The sequence below is a fragment of the Rhinolophus sinicus genome, chromosome 15, assembly GCF_057876585.1.
Source record: "Rhinolophus sinicus isolate RSI-liver-muscle chromosome 15, RSI-T2T, whole genome shotgun sequence".
Classification (NCBI taxonomy): Eukaryota; Metazoa; Chordata; class Mammalia; order Chiroptera; family Rhinolophidae; genus Rhinolophus; species Rhinolophus sinicus.
The window spans coordinates 16,243,261-16,266,833 of NC_142515.1; the positions used below are offsets into that span (position 1 = coordinate 16,243,261).

General features: G+C 37.2%; 2 protein-coding genes across 8 annotated transcripts in view; one reads left to right on the forward strand and one right to left on the reverse strand.

Moving 5' to 3' along the window:
* The window catches only part of SHOC2 (SHOC2 leucine rich repeat scaffold protein), a 69,068-nt gene extending 60,379 nt beyond the window's left edge, over positions 1 to 8,689 (reverse strand). The window contains exon 1 of one of the 5 annotated variants that reach the window (XM_074339070.2): positions 8,449 to 8,689. The gene's annotated coding sequence lies outside the window, so the exon portion shown is untranslated. Of the gene's footprint in view, positions 1 to 7,154; positions 7,625 to 7,694; positions 7,831 to 8,448 lie in introns of those variants that run through there. The other 4 variants (XM_019725120.3, XM_074339071.2, XM_019725122.3 and 1 more) reach the window with 4 other exon arrangements.
* BBIP1 (BBSome interacting protein 1) lies at positions 8,165 to 22,400 on the forward strand. Of its 3 annotated transcripts, none has more exons than XM_019725117.3 (3): positions 8,165 to 8,302; positions 21,193 to 21,264; positions 22,168 to 22,400. In XM_019725117.3, exons 2-3 carry the CDS (start codon positions 21,219 to 21,221, stop codon positions 22,332 to 22,334), a joined length of 213 nt encoding a protein of 70 aa, XP_019580676.2. In that variant the 5' UTR covers positions 8,165 to 8,302; positions 21,193 to 21,218; the 3' UTR covers positions 22,335 to 22,400. The 3 variants fall into 3 exon arrangements, with proteins under 3 accessions (XP_019580676.2, XP_088647987.1, XP_019580677.2); XM_088791861.1 differs by lacking the exon at positions 8,165 to 8,302 and adding an exon at positions 8,388 to 8,598; XM_019725118.3 differs by lacking the exon at positions 8,165 to 8,302 and adding an exon at positions 8,457 to 8,594.
* Positions 22,401 to 23,573: the final 1,173 nt, after the last annotated feature.

Genomic DNA, 23,573 nt, shown 5'->3' on the forward strand with positions numbered 1-23,573 from the left:
CCTAAAACATTACCACCGTATTCATGTCATTCACTCACTGACCATCATGTTTGATCATCTTTAGATCCTTACAGCCCAACATAAAACCTTATGCAGTCTCACATATTTTTGGGCTTCAGTAAACTTTATTCTTGTCCCAAATACTCAACTTCTGTCGTACTACTATAAGCTATTATATAACAGGAGGTGGAGAAAATTAAAAAATACTGCAGCACTACAAGCTGAGTTCCCACAGTTGCTCAGTGGGTGTTCTGAAACTAGGCCATATTTCTAGTATTAAGAATTTCAAATCACTACTTCCAAAGCACAGAAATAAATGTCTTCAAGATTAAATCATAAATCCTTACTATTTTAAGCTGCCTAGTATATAAGCAACCCATTTCTGACTTTAAAACTGTAATTAACACATGGTAGATAAACCAATATTTGTTTTAGTAACAAAACAAGAAATAATTAGCTCTTCTACTTATCCTTATATAGTCATAGAATTTAATAGATTATATTAAGATAAAATGCAATATATTTAAACCAGAACTAAAGCAAAATTTTATCCCAGAAGATATATTTTAAAAATTGAATTAAATATAATCTATTTCAGGTCACCCAATCTGCTAGGCTGCACACACTTCTAGCAAAGAAGTAATTATGACCTCCAATCTAATTTTTCCAGTCCAGATTACAAGGAAGTCCCCAAAAAATAAAGCTTACTGTCTTCAACAGAATAAAAGTTGCAGAAATACGTCATTTTGTCGTATCACTGCAACAGGTATGTTTTCATTCAACCCTGATGAAGAAAAACATGTTACTCAATTTTACATACTTCATAGCCAAGTAAACAAAGAAACACATGGCAGGCATAAAATCTAGTTCTACAAATTGTAAGGTCATAATATTATACTGCACTGATTCTGTACTGTCAGATAATAATTTTCTTCCACTTAATTTTACTCAATAAATACTTATGGTACCTACTTAAGCACATCATTAAGCAAATTTTTCCAATAACAAAAGCGTAACATGTTAAAAATTTTAAATTGTACCATTTTATATGGAAACCTTTCTGAAATACAATACATGGTCCTGTGTCATCTTTAACAAAATTTACTAACAGCAATTAATCTCTTCTTCATGATTTTACATCATTACTGCTATACTTTTCTACATATAAAACAAATGGTATCTTGAAAGAGTTTAAATATGTTTATCAGTTCCTTAAACTGCTATATTTTTTTTAAGTCTTGTATCTGCTTTTTAAGTGTTTTCCCTCTGCTGTTATTTTCTACTCTCTTCTGGCCTTTAGGAGTATCCTAGTCCTTTTTCAATTTGGTTACCAAACTTTTAAAAATTGTACATAATGAGTAAAAAAGCCCTGAATTAAGGTCTGAGGGATTCTAAGAACAGGAAATTTAAGAGCAAAAGCACTATAACATCTCTTTGTCCTGGCCTGTTTGGGGGCTCTAGACTATTAATTTAAACTAGTAGGAGCATGTAAGACCTACATATTGTATACCAGAGAAATAGTCAAGACAGACGGACAGACTCATGCTCACCATGAAGCCTACAGTCTAGCAAAAGTCAGACACATCATTACAAAAATGATCAGTGATATAAAAAAGAAAGTACAGGTGCTAAGGGACCTGTAAATAAAAGAATCTAACTGGGGATCAAAGAAGGCCTCCCAAAGGATGAGATATTAAAAGCATGGGGTTATATCCAAGGAGATGATACCAGAAACTTAGTTTCCTAATAAATAACTGTGAGATAAATGAGGTGTTACAACACTTATAAGGTAATTTCTAAAATGTGAAAACTTTCTAAAGAAATGTCTATAATGAAAATAACTAAAGGGATCAAAACAAACAAAAAAAACAACATGAGAATGTTTTAAAATGGGAAACTATGGCACTATTGCACTTTGTGGGGAATGGAGTTTGGGATGGCAAAGAAGGCCTCACTGTGCCCTTGAAAAAGTGTCCTATAAAACCATACTCTATGAAAAATTACTTAATATTCAAGTTCAGAAAATTTTTAAATCACGTGAGACCATACAAAGACGTCTATCAGGATAGAACTGCTGATCATGACTTACCTAAAAGAAAGAGAGGCACTCAAGTAAGTTTGGAAAGAGGTTGTTTTCAGCGTTCTCAGATGAGCGAATTTTAAATGTTTGCATAATAAAAACCTACTATGAGTTCTACGGAAGTTCATAAATGTTACTCTTAACATGATGCATAAATGCTGAGAAAAAGATATTGAAATACGATTTTGAAACATCATTATCCAAATTCTAAGCATGGGAATTATTTCACATCAGGCTGGTATGTTCTCCTTGTATTTAACTAAAATGTCAATGAAATAAATACTTTAAGTTTTAAATAATAATATGGAGTAGCTCCTCAACATTAATGCAGATCTTCGGTTCAAGGCCCAAATTAAATGAGGCGCACGAGGAATAATCTTAACAAATGTCAGCTTTAATGAAAGCCTACTGTATCACCTAAAATGCTAGGTTATACAAGGAATCCAAATTGCTATTCACCTGCAATTCTCTAAATGAACCCTAACATCTCTAACGTCTATGCTTTTTCTAACCTCTACCTAGCCTACTTATTCCGCAAGAGTTAGTTCAGGCCCAATCTTCCTCGTATGCAATGCTAGTTATACATGTAGTCTGAGGCTTAACTCAGCTGAGCTCCTCAGGATATACTGCTATTAAAGCACTTGTCACACTAAAACAATTAACTACTGATTTGTCCAGCTTATGCAACAGACTGAACTTACTAAGAGCAGGAAACAGTATATTTATCTCTGCATCGCCAGAGTCTGGGACACAACATGGTGATCAGTAGAAGGTCTATGACGTTATTGAATATGAAACTGTAGTTAGTAAGACATATTTATAGAACAAAATTTAAAACTTAACATAAAGACTATCTACAAAACTGTGAAAGTCTTGAAGGCAAGAAGGAGTGTTATACAACACAAAACTAGAAACTGAGAAAGCCCAAATTTAACTGATGAAGTTCACTGCAAATTCTAGAAACTATCAGTGTCAGAACAAGTCATTTCCACTTTACTAAGACACTAGAAAAACTAAAAAACAAAAAAAAAGATTCATGTTCGTTAACTGTAAAATTACTTAATTAAAATTGTAGAATTTATAAATAGTATTTGAGGGCAAGTAAAGTGCTTAAATTTTGAGTGTTCACAGTGCTATAAACATGAGAAGATGGGCATGCCAAATACTTCATGAAAGTCTTTCAGGTTCATTTCACATAAGGACCAATTATACCCTTTAAAGGTATCCTGTAAGGTTTTAGCTTCAAGCAATATGTTCATTCTTTCCAACAAAAGACCCTTGCCTTCTACAGCATGCACTCCTTTTTGCAACCAGTACTGATCTTTAGAGAAATTGCAATGAGATATATAGTGTGAAGTCTAATTAGTTCTTTTAAATCTTGATAATGGGAGCATCATACTTTCTCAAAAAGCACGTTACCAACATCTCAAAAGTTGAAGAGCCCTTTGTAATTAGAATATTCTTTTCATGTGTTAGAACTTTGATTTGCTATAAAGTTGAGAACCAGGGGAAAATACCCAACAAAGACAAAATGAACATTAGTTTACCTTAAAATAATGCAACTATATAATTTACAACATAAATCAGTTTCTCAGACTTATGCATGCTCCTCTCAACCTACACTGATTGACAATTAAATTTCAGAACACTCTATCAAATTTTAAGCATACCATAGGTCACCTTATAACTTATACATTTTTCAGATTTTAAAAGTCAGTGCAAAAAAAAAAGTCAGTGCAGACAGAAAGGTAGGGAAATAAAAAATTTTAACTGTTATATTAACAGAGAAAATATTTCCAGAAAGAACTATAGGGCATAACTTTGATGCAGTGCAACAAGTAGACAAAACTCAGGTTAACCAGGTAACAAATTTTATATGTGTGTGTGTGTGTGTGTGTGTGTGTGTATACATATATATATATATGTATATAAAATATACATATTCATATATATATGAATGATTTGGCCTCAAATTATAATATGCCTACTGTAAAAATACAATGTATAAAATGTAACAATAAATAAAACTAGCAACTAATTTAATATTTGCAGTACTCACTTCTCAAGTACCACATAAAAGTACTTAATGTATCACTCTGTTACTAAATTATAGCCAATTTCTAATTCATCTATAAAAAAATAATTACCAATTTCCTACTTGTCTTATTAAGAAATGGCAAAGTGTTTACTTTATATCTAAATTTCTCTTCTAATTAATATTTTATAAACTAGTTCAATAACATTTCCACCAAGGCCAAGCTACAACTCTCAGAACTCACTGAAGGACTTGACTTATAGTTCAACTTGTTTGGTTGTTTTTTATTGTTTTGGAGGGGGGCTGGTCTTGTTTCATTTGTTGTTGTTATAAACATAAATTTTATGCTTTTGCATACATGCATGATACATGAATGATATAGTAAACTGAATTCTAAACATGTATTCTTTCATGTAATCTTCAACCTCCAAAAAATATTAATCTTTATATCTGCAGATTAATCTTTATATCTCTATATCTTTATATCTTTATATATCTTTATATCTACATATACAGGGTAGAGTATATATTTTAGTCAAAAATACAACAGATTATTTTTATGTTTAAATATCTTCTTACTAGAAAAAAAATCTAAAAATTATTTACATTGTTTAAAGAACACAAGTCCTACAGAAATATTAAATTACACAACAGATATTGATAATCCAGCATGTCTTTAAAACAAATGACTGCAATTTAACTGCCTGGATAACAAAGAATTCCAATTTTATTCATTCTTTCCCCACAATTCACATGGGTAAGCCAAGGCAAAAAATATACCAGCAGCTATCCAGAAACCATCATTGGGAGTATTCTACAGAGAATTCTATGTTATGTCTCCCTGAACATGGAACAAACCCTGTCATAAGTCACTGAAGAAACAGTAACATTTAAAAACCGTAATTCCAGCAAGTCTACCAAAAGAATTTATAATTTTGCTGTTCCTTTTGAAAAAGAAATGTTTCAAATTTCTGACTGGTTTGTAGTTCACAAGTTGTTGTATGGCTCTTTCTTGCTACAATTATTAAAACACAGCTCAGATAAACTTTCTGAATATGGTAATTTAGAAACTAAAAAATAATGCAGCTGCAAGCTATTAAAGTATCTTTCAGTATCACTCTTTGATCCATAACAATTTATAGGAAATAAAAGAAAAATATAAACACTTGAAATTTGTATTAACAATGAGAGATTGAAAAACAATGCCAATCTGACATAAATGTAGTTGTTTCTTCAAAAACTGAACAAATACGTTGGGAAAAAATGTAATCTTAGAGATAGGCCAGGGTCCATACCTTGAAACTGGCATTTCAAGAATATAGTTTTACAAGGAAATCCTACTATTTGCGACAACAGATGAACCTTGAAGGCACACTAAGTGAAGTAAATCAAGACAGAAACAGACAAATACTGTATGATCTCACTTAGATGTGGAATCTAAACAAACAAACAAAACCTCATAGAAAAAGAGATCATACTTGTGGTTACCAGACGTGGAGAATGGGGGGAGAAGGGGTTGTTAGAAGAAGGTGATCAAAAGGTACAAACTTCCAGTTAAACAATAAATGAGTACTAGGGATATAATGTACAATATGATGACTAAAGCTAACACTGCTCTATGATATATAGAAAAGTTGTTAGAGTAAATCCTAAGAGTTCTCATCACAAGGAGAATATTTTTTTCCTTTTCTTTCTTTCTTTTCTTTTTATTGTATCTATATGAGAAGATGGATGTTAGCTGAACCTATTGTGGTAATCATTTCACAATACCTGTAAATTAAACCATCATGCTATACACTTCAAACTTATACAGTAATGTATGTCAATTATTTCTCAATAACCTGGAAAAAAAGAATTAGTTTTACATGTTAGCTTACGTTAGCTTTATATCACAATTAAGCTATGAAAGTTGCAAACCTTAAACAAAGTATTTATTTGTCTGTGGTCTATTTTTCAAATGTATATTCACAATTAAAGTTTTACAGTGTAATTTATATCCAAACAAGTATCTAAAAGATTGATCATATTCAGTCTAAGTTCCAGTTGTAGGGAATGGTCATTTACATACTTTATTCCTAAAAATTCTTGTCACTGTCACATAGACAAATGTCAACAGTTGATAAATTCAAACTATAAATGTAAGCTTACTCAATGTTACAAATTGTACCCAATAGCTAAATCTCTTCAAATACAAAGTAACAAACAGTTATAAGGGCTGTGGCTTGGAAGGGTGCAGGTAGAGATCAGTACACTAATTAACTGAGGTCTTTAAAATTAAGACAATTTTTCAGTGCTGATGCTACATTTAGATACAAAAATACTTGGTTGCACAAGTGTACCCTAGGATTCTGAAAAGCATAACAAAAATTAAGTTTTAGATACAGTAATCCCTGAGTAGATACTAAAAGCTGCTGACATTTAAGGAGTGTACAGAATTGCACAGGGGTTAAGTTTAGATATAGACTGTTGGTAGTTACGATGGAGGCAAATACTATACAGTCCACATCTGCAACCCAATTTTGTTTCAGCATCCCCAGAGACTTAGAAAACACTTCTTTGGGTAGGTTGCAAAACACTGCTTCCTCTTTTATTCTCATCACCCCGATTACAATACAAAGCAACAGAAAGACGAAAATCAAATCAGCAACTGTAAGCAAACACACACAAAAGCATCCTCTTTCCAGCTCCCGAATTGGTACTCATTACACCTGTTTGTAAACCCATACTAACACAATAAGACGAACCCTCGGCTGATGGGGGGGGGGGGGGAGCAATTAATGGTTTGGAGTCATTATTCTTCTACCTTGGCATCGGGTGGGGGAGGAGGATGGTACAAAACAATGGATACTGAGGGGCTGGGGAAAAATCGTTTTGCCCCGAAGCCTCTAGCATTTAAGCTGAGAGGGGGTGGGGGTAGGAGTACTTTTCCTCTATCCCTAAAAGCTACGGCGAAAGAGGTTGCCATCAGGCATGCCCAAAAGGGCAGTCTTGGATGCCTACAACTCGCTCCACCAGGCAATACACCCAAAACCTACTCACCAATCTTCACCGAAGGGAAAGGAGACGAGGAGAGCGTGGTGGGCTTTGGGGTGGGGGCGAGGAAAGACCCCACCCCGTACCATTACCGCTGCGCCAGGGACACCACCAACGATTTACACGCCCTCCCGGACGCCCACGGGTCGCCCAGCCGCCCGGGCCCGATGGCTCTGGGAGCCGAGTGAAACAGGACCGTCCGCCAGACGCCCCCGGCCCTCGCCCTCGCGCCGGCTCACCCTCGCCCGGGCGCTGTGCCGGCCGCCCGCCGCCACCGCAGGCCTGGCCCGGGTCGCTGTCAGAGCCGGCGGGCTTGCTCTGGGCGCCCAGCTGTGGGACCCGCACGAGAGCCGACTCCCAGGGCCCAGCCCTCCCGGCGACAGCACCCAGGAAAGCCGCGGCGGCTGCGGCGCCTCCCAGGGCCCCAGCCCCTCGGGCCTCGCCCCGGCCCCGCCGGCTCGCGCCTGTCAGGGAGCGCGGGGCCTCCCCCTACCGACAGCCAGCCCCACCGCCCGACGGGCAGGAAGGAAGGCAGGAAGAACCGACCCATAGACACCCTCCCGCTTCACCGGCCCCTGGTTACCGTCAGGGGCCCCGACTCCGCCATCCTCCTCGCTCTCCCTCCTTCCTCCTCCTCCTCCTTAGAAGCGACGCTGCCCAACCGCCGCCCCCCGCCCGCCCCTCCCCCACTCGCCCCGCCCCGCCCCGCCCGCCCCTCCACACACTCTTGCTCCTACCGCCCCGCCCCGCCCCTCCGGCGCAGGCCGGTCACTCGCTGGGGAAGAAAAACAGGCGGAGCCCAGGGTATCGACACTACCCAATCAGATTGAGGCACTGGCGCCAGCGACGCTACCCAATCAGAGGGAGGCACTGGTGCCAGTTTCCCTCTCTCCGCCCTTTTCCTTTCCTCCACTGCTCTACGCCCTCCCTCCCGCCCACTGGGCGCCGCTGGCTAGGCGGGCCACAGAGTGAGCCTCCAGTAGGGTAGAGTGACAACTCAGTCGGAAGTTGACGCTGAAGCTAAGGCAGCCATAACTGGTAATGGCAACGGGAGTTTTTCTGGCTTCCAGTCTCCAGTGTGACGTAGTTTTCCCTTCGCTCAATCTCTCCGTTGCCCTGGGCAACAGCTGAGCCGTCTGGGAAGAGAAGCATCTGTAAGTAGGCCCAAAAAGGGACCAAAGGTGACCAGACACCCCATGTTAGACAAGTTAATTCATATTTAGGGCTACCTGCCCGGATTCGGGGAGAGGAGGAAGCAGGTTTCCTGGCACTTAGTTTGCTGGGACGTCTGGTCACTTACATAAGTGGACAAGAGTTTAGGGCTCTGAAAATCCCTGTCCTGCGCCCGGAACTTGCATTGGGCACTTCTGAATGGGGTCATGGCCGAAGGGTGGGAATAATCTGCGTCCCAGGGAGTGTCCGTTCCGACTGGAGTCGCGAAGCAAGGTGAGTGTCCCTCGGCCTCGACCCGTGGCCCAGGCCTGGGCCGGACGGTCCCTAGGAGACGGAGCGCCGCGGAGGCTAGCGGGGATCCGGGCTGCTTCCGTTGGAAGAAGGTTTTCTTTCCGGGCTGGCCAAGCGGCGGCCCGCCCTCCCTCCGCCCCTCTGAGGCTCCACTGTGGGGCGAGGCCGCTTGCCCGCCACCCTCTTCGCCCAGCGGCAGCCACCCGGGACGGGAGGGGCCTGGGCGCGGGCAGTGGGGCGGTGCCCCTAACACTCGCAAGTAGGAGCTCGTGACCCCGCAAGTTCCGGTTAAGTACTTTCACCCCCTGACCTTTGGAGGACCGAGAATTAGGGAGCTTGAGGAAATCGTTTTCCATTCCCAGCTATAAAGGAAAAGGATGGCCTCCCACCACCCCAGCAACACTTCAAAGCCTCATTTCCCCGCCTCCTGCCTTCACATTCTTAATATTCTTCCTTTTCATTGTTTCTCCTCTCTTGCGGGTTTGTAAGCGTTGACTGCAGTTCTGGATGAAGGTATACTGTACTAATCCTGCATGTCTACGGTTTATTTAACAATTTAAAGTAAAACAGTATTCTATATGGCTCTTTACAAGAGCTGTCACACATTATCTCATGTAGTTCCATCTATAGGCTTGAATCAAGAACCGTCATTTTAGTAGCACAGGATTGGATGCCTAAAGCTTGGGGGAGGGGGGATTAGAAGAACTTTGAGATAAATTGAAAATTGTTTATACCCAGCCAGTCACCAACAAGGGGACAAACCTACCTTCTTAATTTCTACTTCCTTAGTATTCATTCATACTCCAGCCAAAATGAACTATTGTTTTTTCCAAAGTTAATCACTGAAGCACCAACCTTTTGTGATTCTGTATCCATGTCTTAGTTATCCTTGAAGATGTGTTTCCATATTCTCCCCAGTAGGAAGTAATTTCCTCTGAGCTTACCTAGCACTTTTTGTACCTCTTGTATGACAACCACTATTTTATGTAACAGCTGCTTATGTTCTTAGCTTCACTGCTATGTTCACGCCTAAATAGAATGGTTTGTACCAGATTCATCTGCCTATCATTTTACACTGCACATATTATTTTGGTAAGTACTTACTGAAAGATTGAATTTTGGGGTGTCTCTTGGGTGCCCAAGATACTGCCACCAAAGTTTTCTGGAACTCCAGTTTATGAGAAATTCAGCCGAGTCCCTACTACTCAACCTTTTCTTAGGCTTCCCCTCTGAAAACTGTCCAACCTGATTTCTTCCCTCAATTTTATTTTGAAAATATTCCTACATTTAAAAATAAACACTAATATGCTTTTCACGTAAATCCAACAGTTAACATTTTGCCATATTCATCCATTCTCATATTTTTCATTGTCATTGAACCATTTGGAAATAGGCTGCAGACACCTATTGTTAGGCAGACACCCCTAAAATTTCCAACATGTATTTCCTACATATTATAAAGTTCTCCTGCTAAACACCTCCTTATTACAACTAAGAAAATTAATAATTCTGTAGTATTTAAAATCCGGTTTGCATGTACATTTTTTCATTTGACCCAAGAATATCTTTTAAACTTTCCCCTCACCCACTCCCAGCAAAAAAATATCAGTCAAGGTTTTCCATATTGTATTTGGGTATTGTAACTTTAGCCTTAATCTTCAACAGTTCTCCCATCCTTTTTTTTTTCCTTTGTGACACTAGCATTTTGAAGAGTTCTAGCCAGAGTCTTTGTCTCCTTTTTTCTTATTTCTTGTAAACCAGAATTTGGTCTAGAGCCTTGATTAGATTCAATTTAACATTTTTTGTGAGAATACTTCACAGTAGTCATACTTTTCCAGTCATAGTTAAGCTTTCTCAAATGTAACTACATCTTCCTGTGCTGTAACTTGAATCCATCCCACTTTTCAGCACACGCATCCTTCTGTGGTTCTTACAAAGAAGAGTTTAGCATTTAATCCTGTGTGTGTAGACTATGCATTATTATCCTGGACTGGCAACATAAACTGCTTACCTTTAATAAAGTGTTGCTGCTACTCTGCCTACACTTGGAGCTGATGCAATGTAATCTGCAGCAAAGTGTACTGATGTCAGCACAGTTTCATGAGTTTCAACTCATGGCACCCTGACGACTGTTGATGAAAGATGTGTGGGCCCTGCAATTCATATACAGATGAATCTTGATGTTATCAAAGCAGATACCAAGACAACTGCTGGCCATCTGGCCACATTCCAATTTAGGCAATGTTATTTTTCTCCCTGAAATTCTTTTGCAAGTCCTAATTGGTCCTGGTGTTCTCATGATAGCTTTTTGGTAGCATTCCTCAGCCTATTAAAAATTGCAAAATCAAGATTATACTTAACACAGTACATTAGGAACATCCCCTGCCCACTGGATAGAGACGTGTTTGCAGAATTTACTTCATAATCACAAGAGGAAAGTTCCCAAAACTGCCAAGCTCGTGTACTCCTCCTATCCTAGACTTATGTTTGATCATGAAAGATAAGTGAAAGGAAGAAAATGCACTTAGGGGAGCAGAACAAAATGCTCTGGAGGGCAAATTGGTATAGACTGTCTTTAGCCATCATATTGAAAGCTAAGTAATGCACTCCATCAGTCATTACATTTGTGTAGAAGGAAATTTGTGAGATTATAAAACAATTTTCACTCCAGATTCAAGTAAAGCAAAATTAAGACCACAGATTTTAGAATCAGACCTGGGTTTCAGGAACAGGGCCATTCACTAGCTCTGACTATGGACAGTTTACTAATTCTATTTATCATCTATTAAATGGAGCCACAAAACCTCTTAGGATTGTTGAACAGAATGAATCAAGTATGAGGTGTGATCAAAAAATATGGTTCAAATAAAAAATTTATTACAGTAAAAGACACATTGTCATTAATCCCCCTCAAAATACTCCCCTTCACTTTGAAAACACTACCTCATTGTTCTTGCCACTTTCTGAAGCAGTTCTGGAAGTCCTCTTTCGTGAGAGTCTTTAGTTGCTCTGTCGTGGCTGCCTCGATGTCCTGAATCGATTTAAAATGTTTTCCTTTCATGGTCATTTTGACTTTGGGGAACAGCCAGAAGCCGCATGGTGCCAAATCCAGTGAATAAGATGGATGAGGACACACCATAATGTTTGTATTTGACAGAAATTGCCATACCAGAAGCGATGTGTGACATGGAGCGTTGTCATGATGGAGGATGAAGTAGACATTCATAAAAGAGGACTTCTAGAACTACTTCAGAAAGTGGCAAGAACTATGGGATAAGTGTGTTTGAAGTGAGGGGCAGTATTTTGAGGGGAATTAATGACAATGTGTCTTTTACTGTAATAAATTTTTTTTATTTAAACATTCACCGTATCTTTTGATCACACCTCGTATATATAAAGTGCTTTAGCTTAGTGTATTGCACATGGTATGCAGTCAGTGTATGGTAGTTAATAACTTCTAAAGCAGTCCAATTTGGTCACATAGTAGGCATTAAATATTTATCGAGTGAATGAATCTAAAACAGTGGTTCTCCAAGTTTAATGTGGGGATCTTAATTAAAAATTAGAGATTCTAATTCAGGGAGTCTGGGGAAGCCTCCAGAAAAATCTGTATTTTAAATAATTGTCCAGGGGATTTTGATGCAGGTGATCTGAAGATCAGGTTTTGAGAAATACTGAGGAAAGTAACATTTATTTCCCTTTCCTTGCATACTGTTGAAATAGGTATATATCTCAGATGCTGAGAATGTAAAGCGTTTATCAAATACCTTTTTTAAAGATTAATAACTAACATTTTAGGATCATTTTCTAGTACTGAATTTTAAAATAGCAAAAATTATTAGAAAGAGGCATTTTTCATGAGTAGCATGTGTCATATTCTACTAACTTAATAGTAGTGTCTGCTACTGAAGGAGAGCATCATCCAAGTTCACCTAAGAACAGTTGCTGTTCTTAGGCCAAGGCACATTCCAGAAGCTGACACCACACATTTTATTCACATGAGTCTGGATTAATTAGCCAAATTGAACATGCTGCAACATTCTTCTACCAGCAGATGCCAGATAGCAAAACATTATCAATCCAAATTAGGCACTCTGCTAGCATGTGGGCAGAAACTTAGAGTGAGCATTACTACGTAGTGTCTGCTGCAAAACACTTTCTTTTGGGGCTCTTTCACCTTTTTCTCATGTTAGTTTACATTCAGAATTCTAAAATGCATTTGAAAACTCATCTATTAGTCAACAAGTCTTAGATAAAAGATAAATTTTTTTTGCCATTTTCCTACCATCCTTGCTACCCCCATCCACAACCTGCACTAGCCAGATTGAATTTACTTAAAAAGAACTAACTTATTAAATATTCACGAAAGAAAAATATCCAGTTCTTTACATAAAAACAGGATGGCCTCTGGTGTCTCCCTCAGTTCCCAGAGACTGTATTTTTGCTTCTTTATACCCATTAATGATAAAATAGGACACTTTGGCATGTAATTGGTTGCACTGTCTCTGTTATTTTACTTAAGTTGCAAAGTCAAGTGCCTGTAGTAGCTGGGCAGGTAAAGGGAAACAATATGCAGTAGTGGAAACTGGAGAACTCCCTGTGCTCATCTAAATGGGGCATCACTTCCCAGCCCTAGCCAAATTTTACCATGGGGGAATGTGGGCCTATGTTGCCCGATTTGTCAAGAAGAGCTGAAATTTGGACTTTATATGAAATCTCCTGATTTTTAAACATCGGTTCAAATACTTTTTTTAAACATTTAGTAAGCCAGCAAAACATTTAACTAGACAAAACCAAAGGCCACCAGTTTATGACCTCTGTCTCTTACATGAAAACATGATTGGTACTTTGGCCAAGAATCTCAAAATGCTTTAGCAGTGTTTTCTTTTTGCCATATTTCAGGTGCATTTATTTGTTTAGTAAGGCAGTGAGTCACTTGTCACCTCCATCAGAAATTCAAGATAGATTCTTATATCCACTAAGCTTCTATTCCCTTGATTACAATTTTCAAGGTTTTTTACTCTTTGCCACCAACTTAAAAACATCCATATTTTCTCAACCTTCAATTACATTATAAAATAGGTTTGCTTTATTATGTTTTTAAAAATATATTTAAGAACACAATTTGACAACACATGCTCTTGGAAATAAAACAGGTTTTTAAAAGAAAAGCCTTTAAATAGATCGTGCTGTCATATAGGTACCATGGTGCTGATGAGGATTCAAAGGAACTTTAGGTTGGAAGGTACTTGATGGGAAATCTAGAACAAGTCCTTAATTATAGCAATATGATAATTAGACCTGAAATAATAAGTTTCACACTGTATTTCTAAAGCACTTTCACATCCACTTTTCACTTGAACTTTGTAACTCAGAATAGATACTAAACAGTTCTGTATGAGAAAACCAAATCTCCAATTGGTTAAGAAATGTATTCAAGATCACACAGCAGTAGAGAAAGAATACAAGTTGTACCCCATTTGAAGTATAAACGTAAAATAAATTAGAAAAAAATGAAAAAAACACTCCAGTACAAGCTTCTGTTTTGAATTATATATTGGATTTTACAGTCACAACTTATTTAAAATACTTGGCATCCTAGAATACTCTGAAGTATTTAATTTCAAATTTTAAAAATTAGGATAAGCTGATAAATTTTAGGTAAATTAATGGAGGGATAAAAAATTATGAAGAGCTAATGGCTAGTTAGGAGTGGCAGACACAGATGGAGATAATTACATTGACCAACAGAATGGCTCCTTGAGGCCCCCAGCAAAGATTAAAAGGTACTAAGGAGACTTTGTATGACCTAGTTTTTAAAACATCCAAATCCTGTCCTGAGCATTTTTAGAAACCAAGTCTTGGCTCTGGCACCCCCAGTATGTTTTCATTTTGATATTTCTGATCTATATGTATATGCTTTGAGTTACCAGGAATTGAATTTGGATTTTAGTAATCTATTCCCCTTCTGTGTCTGCCCCCTGTGTGACTATAGCATACATTTTCCAGATGGTTAGATGAAATCTAAAGCTAATAGTCCTGTTCAGCTATTTAACACATGATCTTCATCTCATCATGTTCTCATATAAGCTAACCTGTGGGGGGGGGGGGGGGGGGAATACAAAACTTGTAAGGTTTTAAAGTGTTGCATATTTCTAATTAAGATTGAGATTTGAAAGTTTCAGTGGCATCTTCTTTTAAAAATAATGCTGTAAACAAAATCTACAGACAAAAAGAGGTATTTTTTCCTGCTAAGAGATTTCTTTCAGGGTGGTATCAAATATGACAACTGGAATGCTGAATCCTCAAATTAAGGAGCGAGTGTGTGTGAGAAAGAAAAACCACATGCTGGTTAGAGCCATACATTAGTTTGAATGTGACACAATTCTCAAACTAAAGAGAGAAATAAAAATATAGTACTTTAGACAGTATGCTGCGCTTACATTTTTAACATGAGCTTTACTGTTTGACTCACATTTTATGTACATCCTACTTTGCAAAGGTTAATAGTAGCTTCAAAACTGCCCATTTCAGTAGAAATTGAAGATGTTACTTTAACCTTCATTGGCTTCTGTACATCATGTTACTCTTAATCTAACATCTTAAATGTGTTCCTCCAGTGAGGCGCCATTCTAAATGCTTTTGGGGTCTTCAGGCCATTCCTACAAATACAACATAAAGAAAACTGAAGAAACCAGGCCTTGGAGTCAGGCAAACATGAGTTCAAATCTGTTTTTACCAGCTATGTGATGTTGGACAAAATAACTTTTCCTGGACCTGGTTTTAGTCTGTTTAATTTAATAATACATGTATGTATTAGGGGATGCACTAGGAGGTGGGGTAATGGGTAATTCGATTCCAAAGTTAACTCTTAGGGTAAAAGTTATTTTCAAAATCACTATAGAAATCCCTTAAATTGTCTACATAGTTAAATACATGATTTTGTACTAATACACTATGCTGTTAGTTATTCTTAAGCAAACTAAAATTTAAGAGTCACTATGCTACACAAAAGAAGCTAAAGTAGATTTGTGGGCATTGAAACTATTCTTCCTTTAAGGTAACTTTTAAGGAAATATGGCTGTCAGGGGGATGAGTAGAGAATTCTAAAGTATTTCTGCTTGCCTGTAGATTTTTCATTTTGTTTTATTAATAAGCCTCTATACATGTCGATACTTATTTTTTTCTAAAAATCTAATTTTATGACAACATTGTAATGGTACAACAAGAATCACTGAAATTCACTGAGCTCTTACCATGTGCTAGGGACTGGTCTGATGGATTTATATGAATTATGTTACTTAATATACCATCTAAAGTCAGTGCCATTATTAGCTTTACAGATGAAACTGACGCTTAGAAAATTAAGTAATCAGTTTAAATGACTAATCTACCTCCAGATCCTTTTCTCCACCACTACACTATATACTCTTAACTACCAACCGTACCATCTACCGTCTTTCCATATCCTTCTTAGGGGAGGTTATATCCATTTCTATTGCTTATACTACTATTCCACTGACTCTGTGCCTCCAGTCCTTTTTACCTTCCTACTGGACTTCTGCACTCACTCAGTTGGTCTGAACCTAATTCATGGTCTTTATCCTTCCTTCCTAACCTATTCCTCCTCTGTGTTCCCAACTTAATACCTGTACCATCCACTCAAACATGCTAGCTTGAAATCGCAGTCATCCTTAGTCATTTTCTTATCACCCAAAGAGTTGGGGGCAGGGGGAAAGGGGAGTGGTAGTGGATGTTTGAATCTCAACTTCATATATCCTTGAATACCTCTTGTATCCTCTCTTAATAATGCCTGTCATCACTGCTTTTGTTCATACCCTGATCATCATACCTAAACAATTATAGCTTACTAATCTCCTTGCCTCTAGTGTCTCTTCTGTTTTTCCTTTTTATCTAGAATGGGTTTCCAAAAAATGAATCATGTCACGTACCCACTCAGCCATCCAATTAGCTCCCTCCTGTGTACAGGATGTAAAGTTCAAACTCTGAGGCACGGCACTGAAGGCTGAGCACAAACTGGCCTCCACCTCGCCAGTCCCCCCACAGTACGCAGACTACTCTAGCCATTCCCTCGGGCTTTGTTTTTCATTGCTTCTTCCTTTGAACATATTTTTCAGTTTGTCTAGAAGACCCTTTGTTACACAGCTGCTTCTCTTCATAGTAAAATCCCCATTCATCTTTCTGGGACTAGTTCCAATATCATGTTTAGTAATTCTTCTTCAGAGACCAGCCACTGTCACCTATCCTGAACCAAGTCATTCATGGTTTTGGTTGTTTAAAGCACAATAGATATGAAAGTATGTTGTGTTCAACTGTAACTGTTTATTTACATGTATCTCTCCCCTATCTCACCTTTCCCAAATTCTTCAAGAACTGGTTCTTATCCACTGTATCTCCCTCATTTAGCTGTGGCTGACACATTAGATATTTAGTATATTTGAAGAAAGAAAGAAATGTTTGCACAGGCACATCTGATCCCAAATTCCTTTTCTTTCATTTACTTTCCACTCTGAAAGAACAATTCCCTGTCACCAAAAAGAGCATCCTTTTCTACTCGTCTTTACTGTCCAGTACTCACATCCAAAGCTGTCCTTCTTAACAGATATATAGCTATTAACTTTATTTTTTATGTTCAGTAGTTATTGTGTAATTTGTTTTGATCAATTTTCACTACTTGTAGTAACTCAATCCAGAATATTTTAAATTTATTTAAAATTTTTCATTTAAATTTGTGAACATTTTTGTAGCAGAGAAATATGGTAGGATGATCATTAAAATATGTTTAAGCATGAAAATACATAACATTAAAATAAAGTGGACTGGAAATAGAGAACTAGGAGAAAAAAGATATACAATATCTGAATAAAACATTAATTCATCTTTTTAAATTAATGGATGATGGTAGCTATCAAGTTGCTGATATTTAGATTACATTGAGTATATTTTTAAAAGACTGGTGTTATTTTTAAATATGCTGGTAATTATATCCTTTATAACTATTTAAACTTAAATTTATGTGTCAATTTAGAAATGTATCAAGGAGTACCTTGTTTTTCAAAATCTCTGGGGTTCTTGCAAGCATAAAATTTGAGGACCACTGATATATATCCCAAGGAACAGAAGCATGCTTCAGTGCCCGTCCATTCCCACACCCGTAATTTTGATTACCAAACTAAATCACCCTAGAGATTTTTAATTTGTCCAAGTTGTATGATAACTTATCAACATGTGTATGATTGATTGATTTTTCCTAGACTTAAGTGTCTTTCAACTCTCACTAACAGCTTAGTAAAATATTTCATGAGAAAGATTTGGTTTCCCTGCAGATTCTTCTGGATTAATTTTAGGCATCCAGCTTAAATGGCTATGACAGGTTTGCTACTTTGTCATGACTTTGAAATGCACTATCCATCTAAAACCATTATCTCTAGGAGAAATTCCAAACTAAAGAAACTATGGGGGAAAAGGAAGCAGCCGATTATTTTCCAATTACCCAGACCAAGAGCTTCAAAAAATGATTGACACTGTATTCTAAAAGCAGTGAAAGTTTGGGTTTTATTAGTGTAAGAATTTTATTTCTGCAGTTTAATGTTTTCTCTTAAAAGATGCCTTGACCAGCTTTCATTTTAAAATCTGGCACAGTATTCCATTGTGTGGCTGTTCTATAACTTAAACTTTGTCATATTGCTGAACATTTTGCTATTCAATACAGTGCTTTAACGAACATTCTTATCCCTGTATCTTTATACACTTGTGCTTTGTTCCTTTCGAGCTCATTACTAGAAGTAAAATGTTTGTCAAAGAAAATGTGCATATTTTTAGCAAATATTGTAAAATATTAAAAACTACAAAATATCCCTCTAAAAGAGCTGTACCAACAAACCTACCCCCAACAGACTGCCCATTTCCCTATACCTTCCCTACCTGTGGAAACTATCAGGCTTTTGACTTTTTTACAATTTTAAGACATAACACGCCAAATGAGACCACAGTGATTTCACCTTCCTAATGAGACCATAATGATTTTCCTATTTCAATTGCAATACCCACCACCATCCCCTGCACTCCTAAATCCCCTTAAACTATTTTATTTTCTATAGAACTTACTACCTTCTAGCATTTTATTCTCTCCTCTTAATCTAAACTGTAAGTTCCAAAAGGGCAACATTTTTGTTCATCTGTTTTGTTCACTAATGAATGTCTGGCACATTGTAGACACGTATTTATTGAATTGAATGATGTGGCAGTTGTATGATACACATGAATTTCAGCCATAGCTGGTATGTTTTTTCTTTGGCCCATCTGTCCTGTGTTACACATCCGACCTTACCAATAAGAAAGTATTCTTAGGAGCAGCCACAATTCCTTAGGGCATGTTGTATGTACCAGACAGAATACCCATGTTGGGCTATTGGCAGGCCACCTGGAGAAGGAAATAAATGCTCCTTCCTACTCTGGTCTCCCTGGGCAGTTATCAAGACAATGAATGTAGTCTTGCCAGTCCAGCCATCCAACCACCACCATGCTTATTTTAGCCCTTCCCTTCCTGTTTCTCTCCTGCCAATGCCTTGGGGGGGGGGGGGGGGCGGGGGGGTCTAAGAACAAGATAGTAAACTGAAAGCAACCCTAGTAAAGCAGACACTCCACCCAGGTATATGATGGCGCTACTCTTCCCCACCAGGCCCAGCCCACTCCCTACCAGGCCTTTGGCCCCACACCCTTTCCAGTAACAATGGTAGCTCAGAGAACTAAGGTTTGGTACAGCACCAAGTTTCATTGCTTTCCTCAGGCCAGATTTTAGATGTGAAAGAGGTATAGAGCAGAGAAAGCAAAGGATAGTAATTGAATTCTAGACAGCTGGCGTTGCAGTCTATAAAACAGCTAAGAGTTAAGTATTTGTTCATCCAGTTTTAGCATTTTGGTGATACAAAAATGCTTAGCTACAATGTATTTCCTTCACATTTATTAACATCTATAACGTATATCCTCTTTCAGTAAGTAGCATATCATGTCATATCAGGCCAAATAAAGGCCTAATGGATATTTTCATTGTGATATCTTTAATGGAGAGGCTACATGTTATTTTAGTTATATTGAGGCTAATCATGGATCTGCAATGTTATTAACCTTCAACATAACCTGGGGGGAAAAAAGTAAATGATCACTAGGTACCATTGGCAGGCCTAAGTAACAGGAAGGGAAGAAGGTGGCAGGAGAAGTTGTGCCTTTTAAGAAAATAGCATACTGCATTTATCTCAGATTCCAGTTAATGACAGTTGCTTTATTCTTGGTCCATTCCCTACTTTATGTTTACTGCTGAACAGAGCAGCACAGAGGTCAATTTTGATGACAAAGTTCTGGAAAGCAGATAGAGATTCCTCAGGATCCTTAGCTGTACCAGAATAGGAATTTGAATGAGAGGAAGAGGCTTGGTGGATTGAGAGTAGGCAACTTTTATAAGGAATGTCAAAGTAGTAGTGGAATGGGAATAACTAAGACCAGAAGCAGCTTCACTTGATTACAACTCACTTGCAGTGGGTGTTAAAGGCAGGCACCAAGCCAGCATCACCGCCTTATAATAAATCTTTCTTTTCTGGTGATGTTGTGAAAGATACATGGTAAGGCTGCATCAGTCTGGCGAAATACCACAAAATGGGTGGGACTGTCTAGAGAACCATCTGTTCAGAAAGGGATCATGCTACAAATTACAATCCGGAACACCTTGAATACATAGCATAGCAGTAACCTGGGATGTAACACTGGGAACAAATGTCATCAGCCAGAGATGGTGTATATGCTAGGATATTCTAACAAAATTCTCAGATGAGGGTATTCATTGGTACTTTAGCATATAGTATATCTCTGTATTGAGGAAAATAGTAAACTGAAAGCATACCTCACTTCTGTTCTTCAAGAGCCAGTTTCACCTGTTTGTTACTTCCTTATAACTTGCAGCTATGTAGCCAGTAACTGCTCCTTGGGATGTTTTTTGTCATTATAATAGAGTTAAAGTAGAAACCAGGTGTTAGCTATTGAGAGAAGTGAGAATGTTAGGAAATGTTTACCTACTACTTCATCCTTTCCCTAACTACCCTGGTGTTTCCCGGAAAATAAGACCTAGCCGGACCATCAGCTCTAATGCGTCTTTTGGAGCAAAAATTAATATAAGACCCAGTCTTATTTTACTATAATAACCCAAGTATTTTACTATAACCCAAGTGGCTGCTATAAATGCGTTTTTCCTCAGCTGATGTCTAATTATCTTTGTCTAAAAAGCAAGCCTTACCAATTTTTCACTAGGAGGGGCAAAATCTTAGAATATGCAGCCTTCCAATTACCACCACCACTGATTAATGAAAGTTGCCAAGACTTAGATGCTTATGTGGACTATCTCAACCTAGTTTCAATAGAAAGACCCACAAGAAATTAAGAGGGAAATTATACAAGGATAGTTCATTTTTTCAATAGAAATTGTGATTTTACTTCAATGGAAATATCCCAAGCAATATGCTTTGGGAATCATTCTTGAGTGATACTAATAATTGATTTCTCATTGAAGGCAAAAAACTATCCAACAATTCAGACATGGCAGAAGTGAAGTCCGTATTCCGGGAAGTTCTTCCAAAACAAGGTATTTAAGTCACAAATACTTAGATCATAATAGGGACCTAAAAAGTAATAGGCAGTTCCGTTTAGATACACAACCATTGTTACAATTGCCTACAGTATTCAGTACAGTAGTAACAGGCTGTACACTTTGAAAGGTAGCAGGCTATCCCATATAGGTGTGTGTAACCACTCCATCGTGTTTGCACAATGAAATCACCGACGATGCATTTCTCGGATTGTCTACCTATCTATAAGTGGTGCATGTCTACAGTATTTGTTAGCATTTGACGACTTACTCTGTTCTATACCCCCCATTTACTGCCCATTTCTAGTATGCTGCTTTCAATACTAGGTTGTAAAAGAGTAATCCATCGCTTTTTCCCAGTAAAAGGATGACAAATGAAGCACTGTTTCTCAAACCTAGAAATCCTGTTGTACTCAAGATTGTAAATTACAAGATCAAATTTTCAATGAGAAAAGAGCAGTGTAGTTCACCATAATATTTAGTAAGGTCTGAAAGTGGGGGAAAAGAAGCCTAAATCAAGCAATAGTAAGAAAAGCTGAAGGTTTCAATTAAACATTCAGTAATTTGAATATTCATATTAAATGAATGTATTTTACTATGTAAGTATTTTCAGGGACTATGTACTTCTCCCAGATCTTTTTTTAAATTAAACATTTGACACAAAAAGTTGTGTGTCTCACGATAGCTTAGAATCATAGGTAGAAAGTTCAAAACTTGTCTTCCTCTTGAACTCCCTAGTATTATATGCTGAATTTTTAATATATATTGAAGAAATGTTAGAGGGGTTAACTATGAGAACAAGATTTTCATTAACAATGGATTAAGTTTTTAGACCTTCATTCTACTTGCAAATCCAAACTGGATTATCTCAAATTAATTCTTACTTCTTTTTAAATTTAGGACAGTTGTCTGTGGAAGATATAACCACAATGGTGCTGTGTAAACCCAAACTTTTACCCTTAAAATCTCTGACTCTGGAAAAACTGGAGAAAATGCAGCAAGCTGCACAGGATACGATTCGCCAACAAGAAATGGCAGAAAAGGAACAGCAACAAGTAACTCACTGAGTGATAACTTAACACTTCTTTGTAACACCCTACCTTCCTATTAATAGCTAATAATCTATTAACGTCTGTCTGCTGAAAGTAGTATGTATTAATAAAACTGATAGTATTCATATAAACAATATAAAAATATCCAAGACTAATGAAATTTGTATTGTGAATTTAAGCACTCTGGTTTGTACTGAAGTAATTAAAAAACTATGAACGCCAATTTTATGGGTTTTTTTACCCAAGTTTTTAGAACTGCAAATTAAATTACTGTTCACCATTCCTATGACTATCAGTTTTACACATAACATCCTTGGCACAAGAGACTAAATGCAACTTTTATATTCAGAGAATCTTTACATGTTTACTAAAAACTGAATTTGAAGATACATTCTAATCTTGCATTAAGTGTTCATGCTGGGCTTTTACATTACCTAATTGTAAAACTTTCTTAATGAATTTTGTGTGTTGTGTCATGTTTAAGGCTATCTTGCCTGACCAACTGATCTTACCAGTAATGACAAAACTGTATTTTCTTAAAATAAATTCCATTTTTAAGAAACCCTCACCTGAGTTTTTAATTATACTGATTTTAAGCACTTAACGAATTACTGGCTACCTTTATTATCTAGGTATCAAACACAATTAAAACCCTAAAAATAGCAAGTAATATGGACTTCAAAGAGCCCATGAGGTAAATATGAACAATTTGTGGTTTTAATTCTAGACTGTACTTAAATCTGTAATAGGTATATTCTTAAGAATACCTTTGTAAATTCTGAATATAATTCTTGGTTGGTTTGCTGCAGTCAAATAACAGATCATTTAAATTAGCATAGACCATGGGCCTTGCTAAGAAATTAAGGATCTGAAAGAGAGGTTAGAAATGTGATAATTCTTTAGATAATTGTTATTTACTGGCAGCTACTATTCAGACACTGAATAAATATAAAACTTTTGAGTCTTTGAAGAATAATTTTTTATGACACAAACATTCAGTAATAGAACTTAATAATGAAAGGAAATATGTTTTTTAGAAATTTCATTAAGCTTTAAAAATCAAAAAATAAGGAAGTGTGCATGTATTTCCCAAGTATAATACTAAAAGACATCATTTACTATTGTACTTGGGATTTAAAAGTTTGTAAGAAACAAGTTTAAATTCACTAGGTTCACATATGCTCCCTTATGTGGTTTAAAATTTACCGTGTGAAATAAGTTTTAAAAAAAAACCTAAAATAAATGTACTCCCAA

Excerpts from the sequence above, each read along its gene's own strand:
- BBIP1 (XM_088791861.1), top strand. The coding sequence starts at position 8,520 with ATGGGGTCATGGCCGAAGGGTGGGAATAATCTGCGTCCCAGGGAGTGT. Across the intron at positions 8,599-21,192 it reads GGAGTCGCGAAGCAAGGTGA|GCAAAAAACTATCCAACAAT; the intron begins GTGTCCCTCGGC and ends TTCTCATTGAAG. Across the intron at positions 21,265-22,167 it reads GGAAGTTCTTCCAAAACAAG|GACAGTTGTCTGTGGAAGAT; the intron begins GTATTTAAGTCA and ends TTTTAAATTTAG.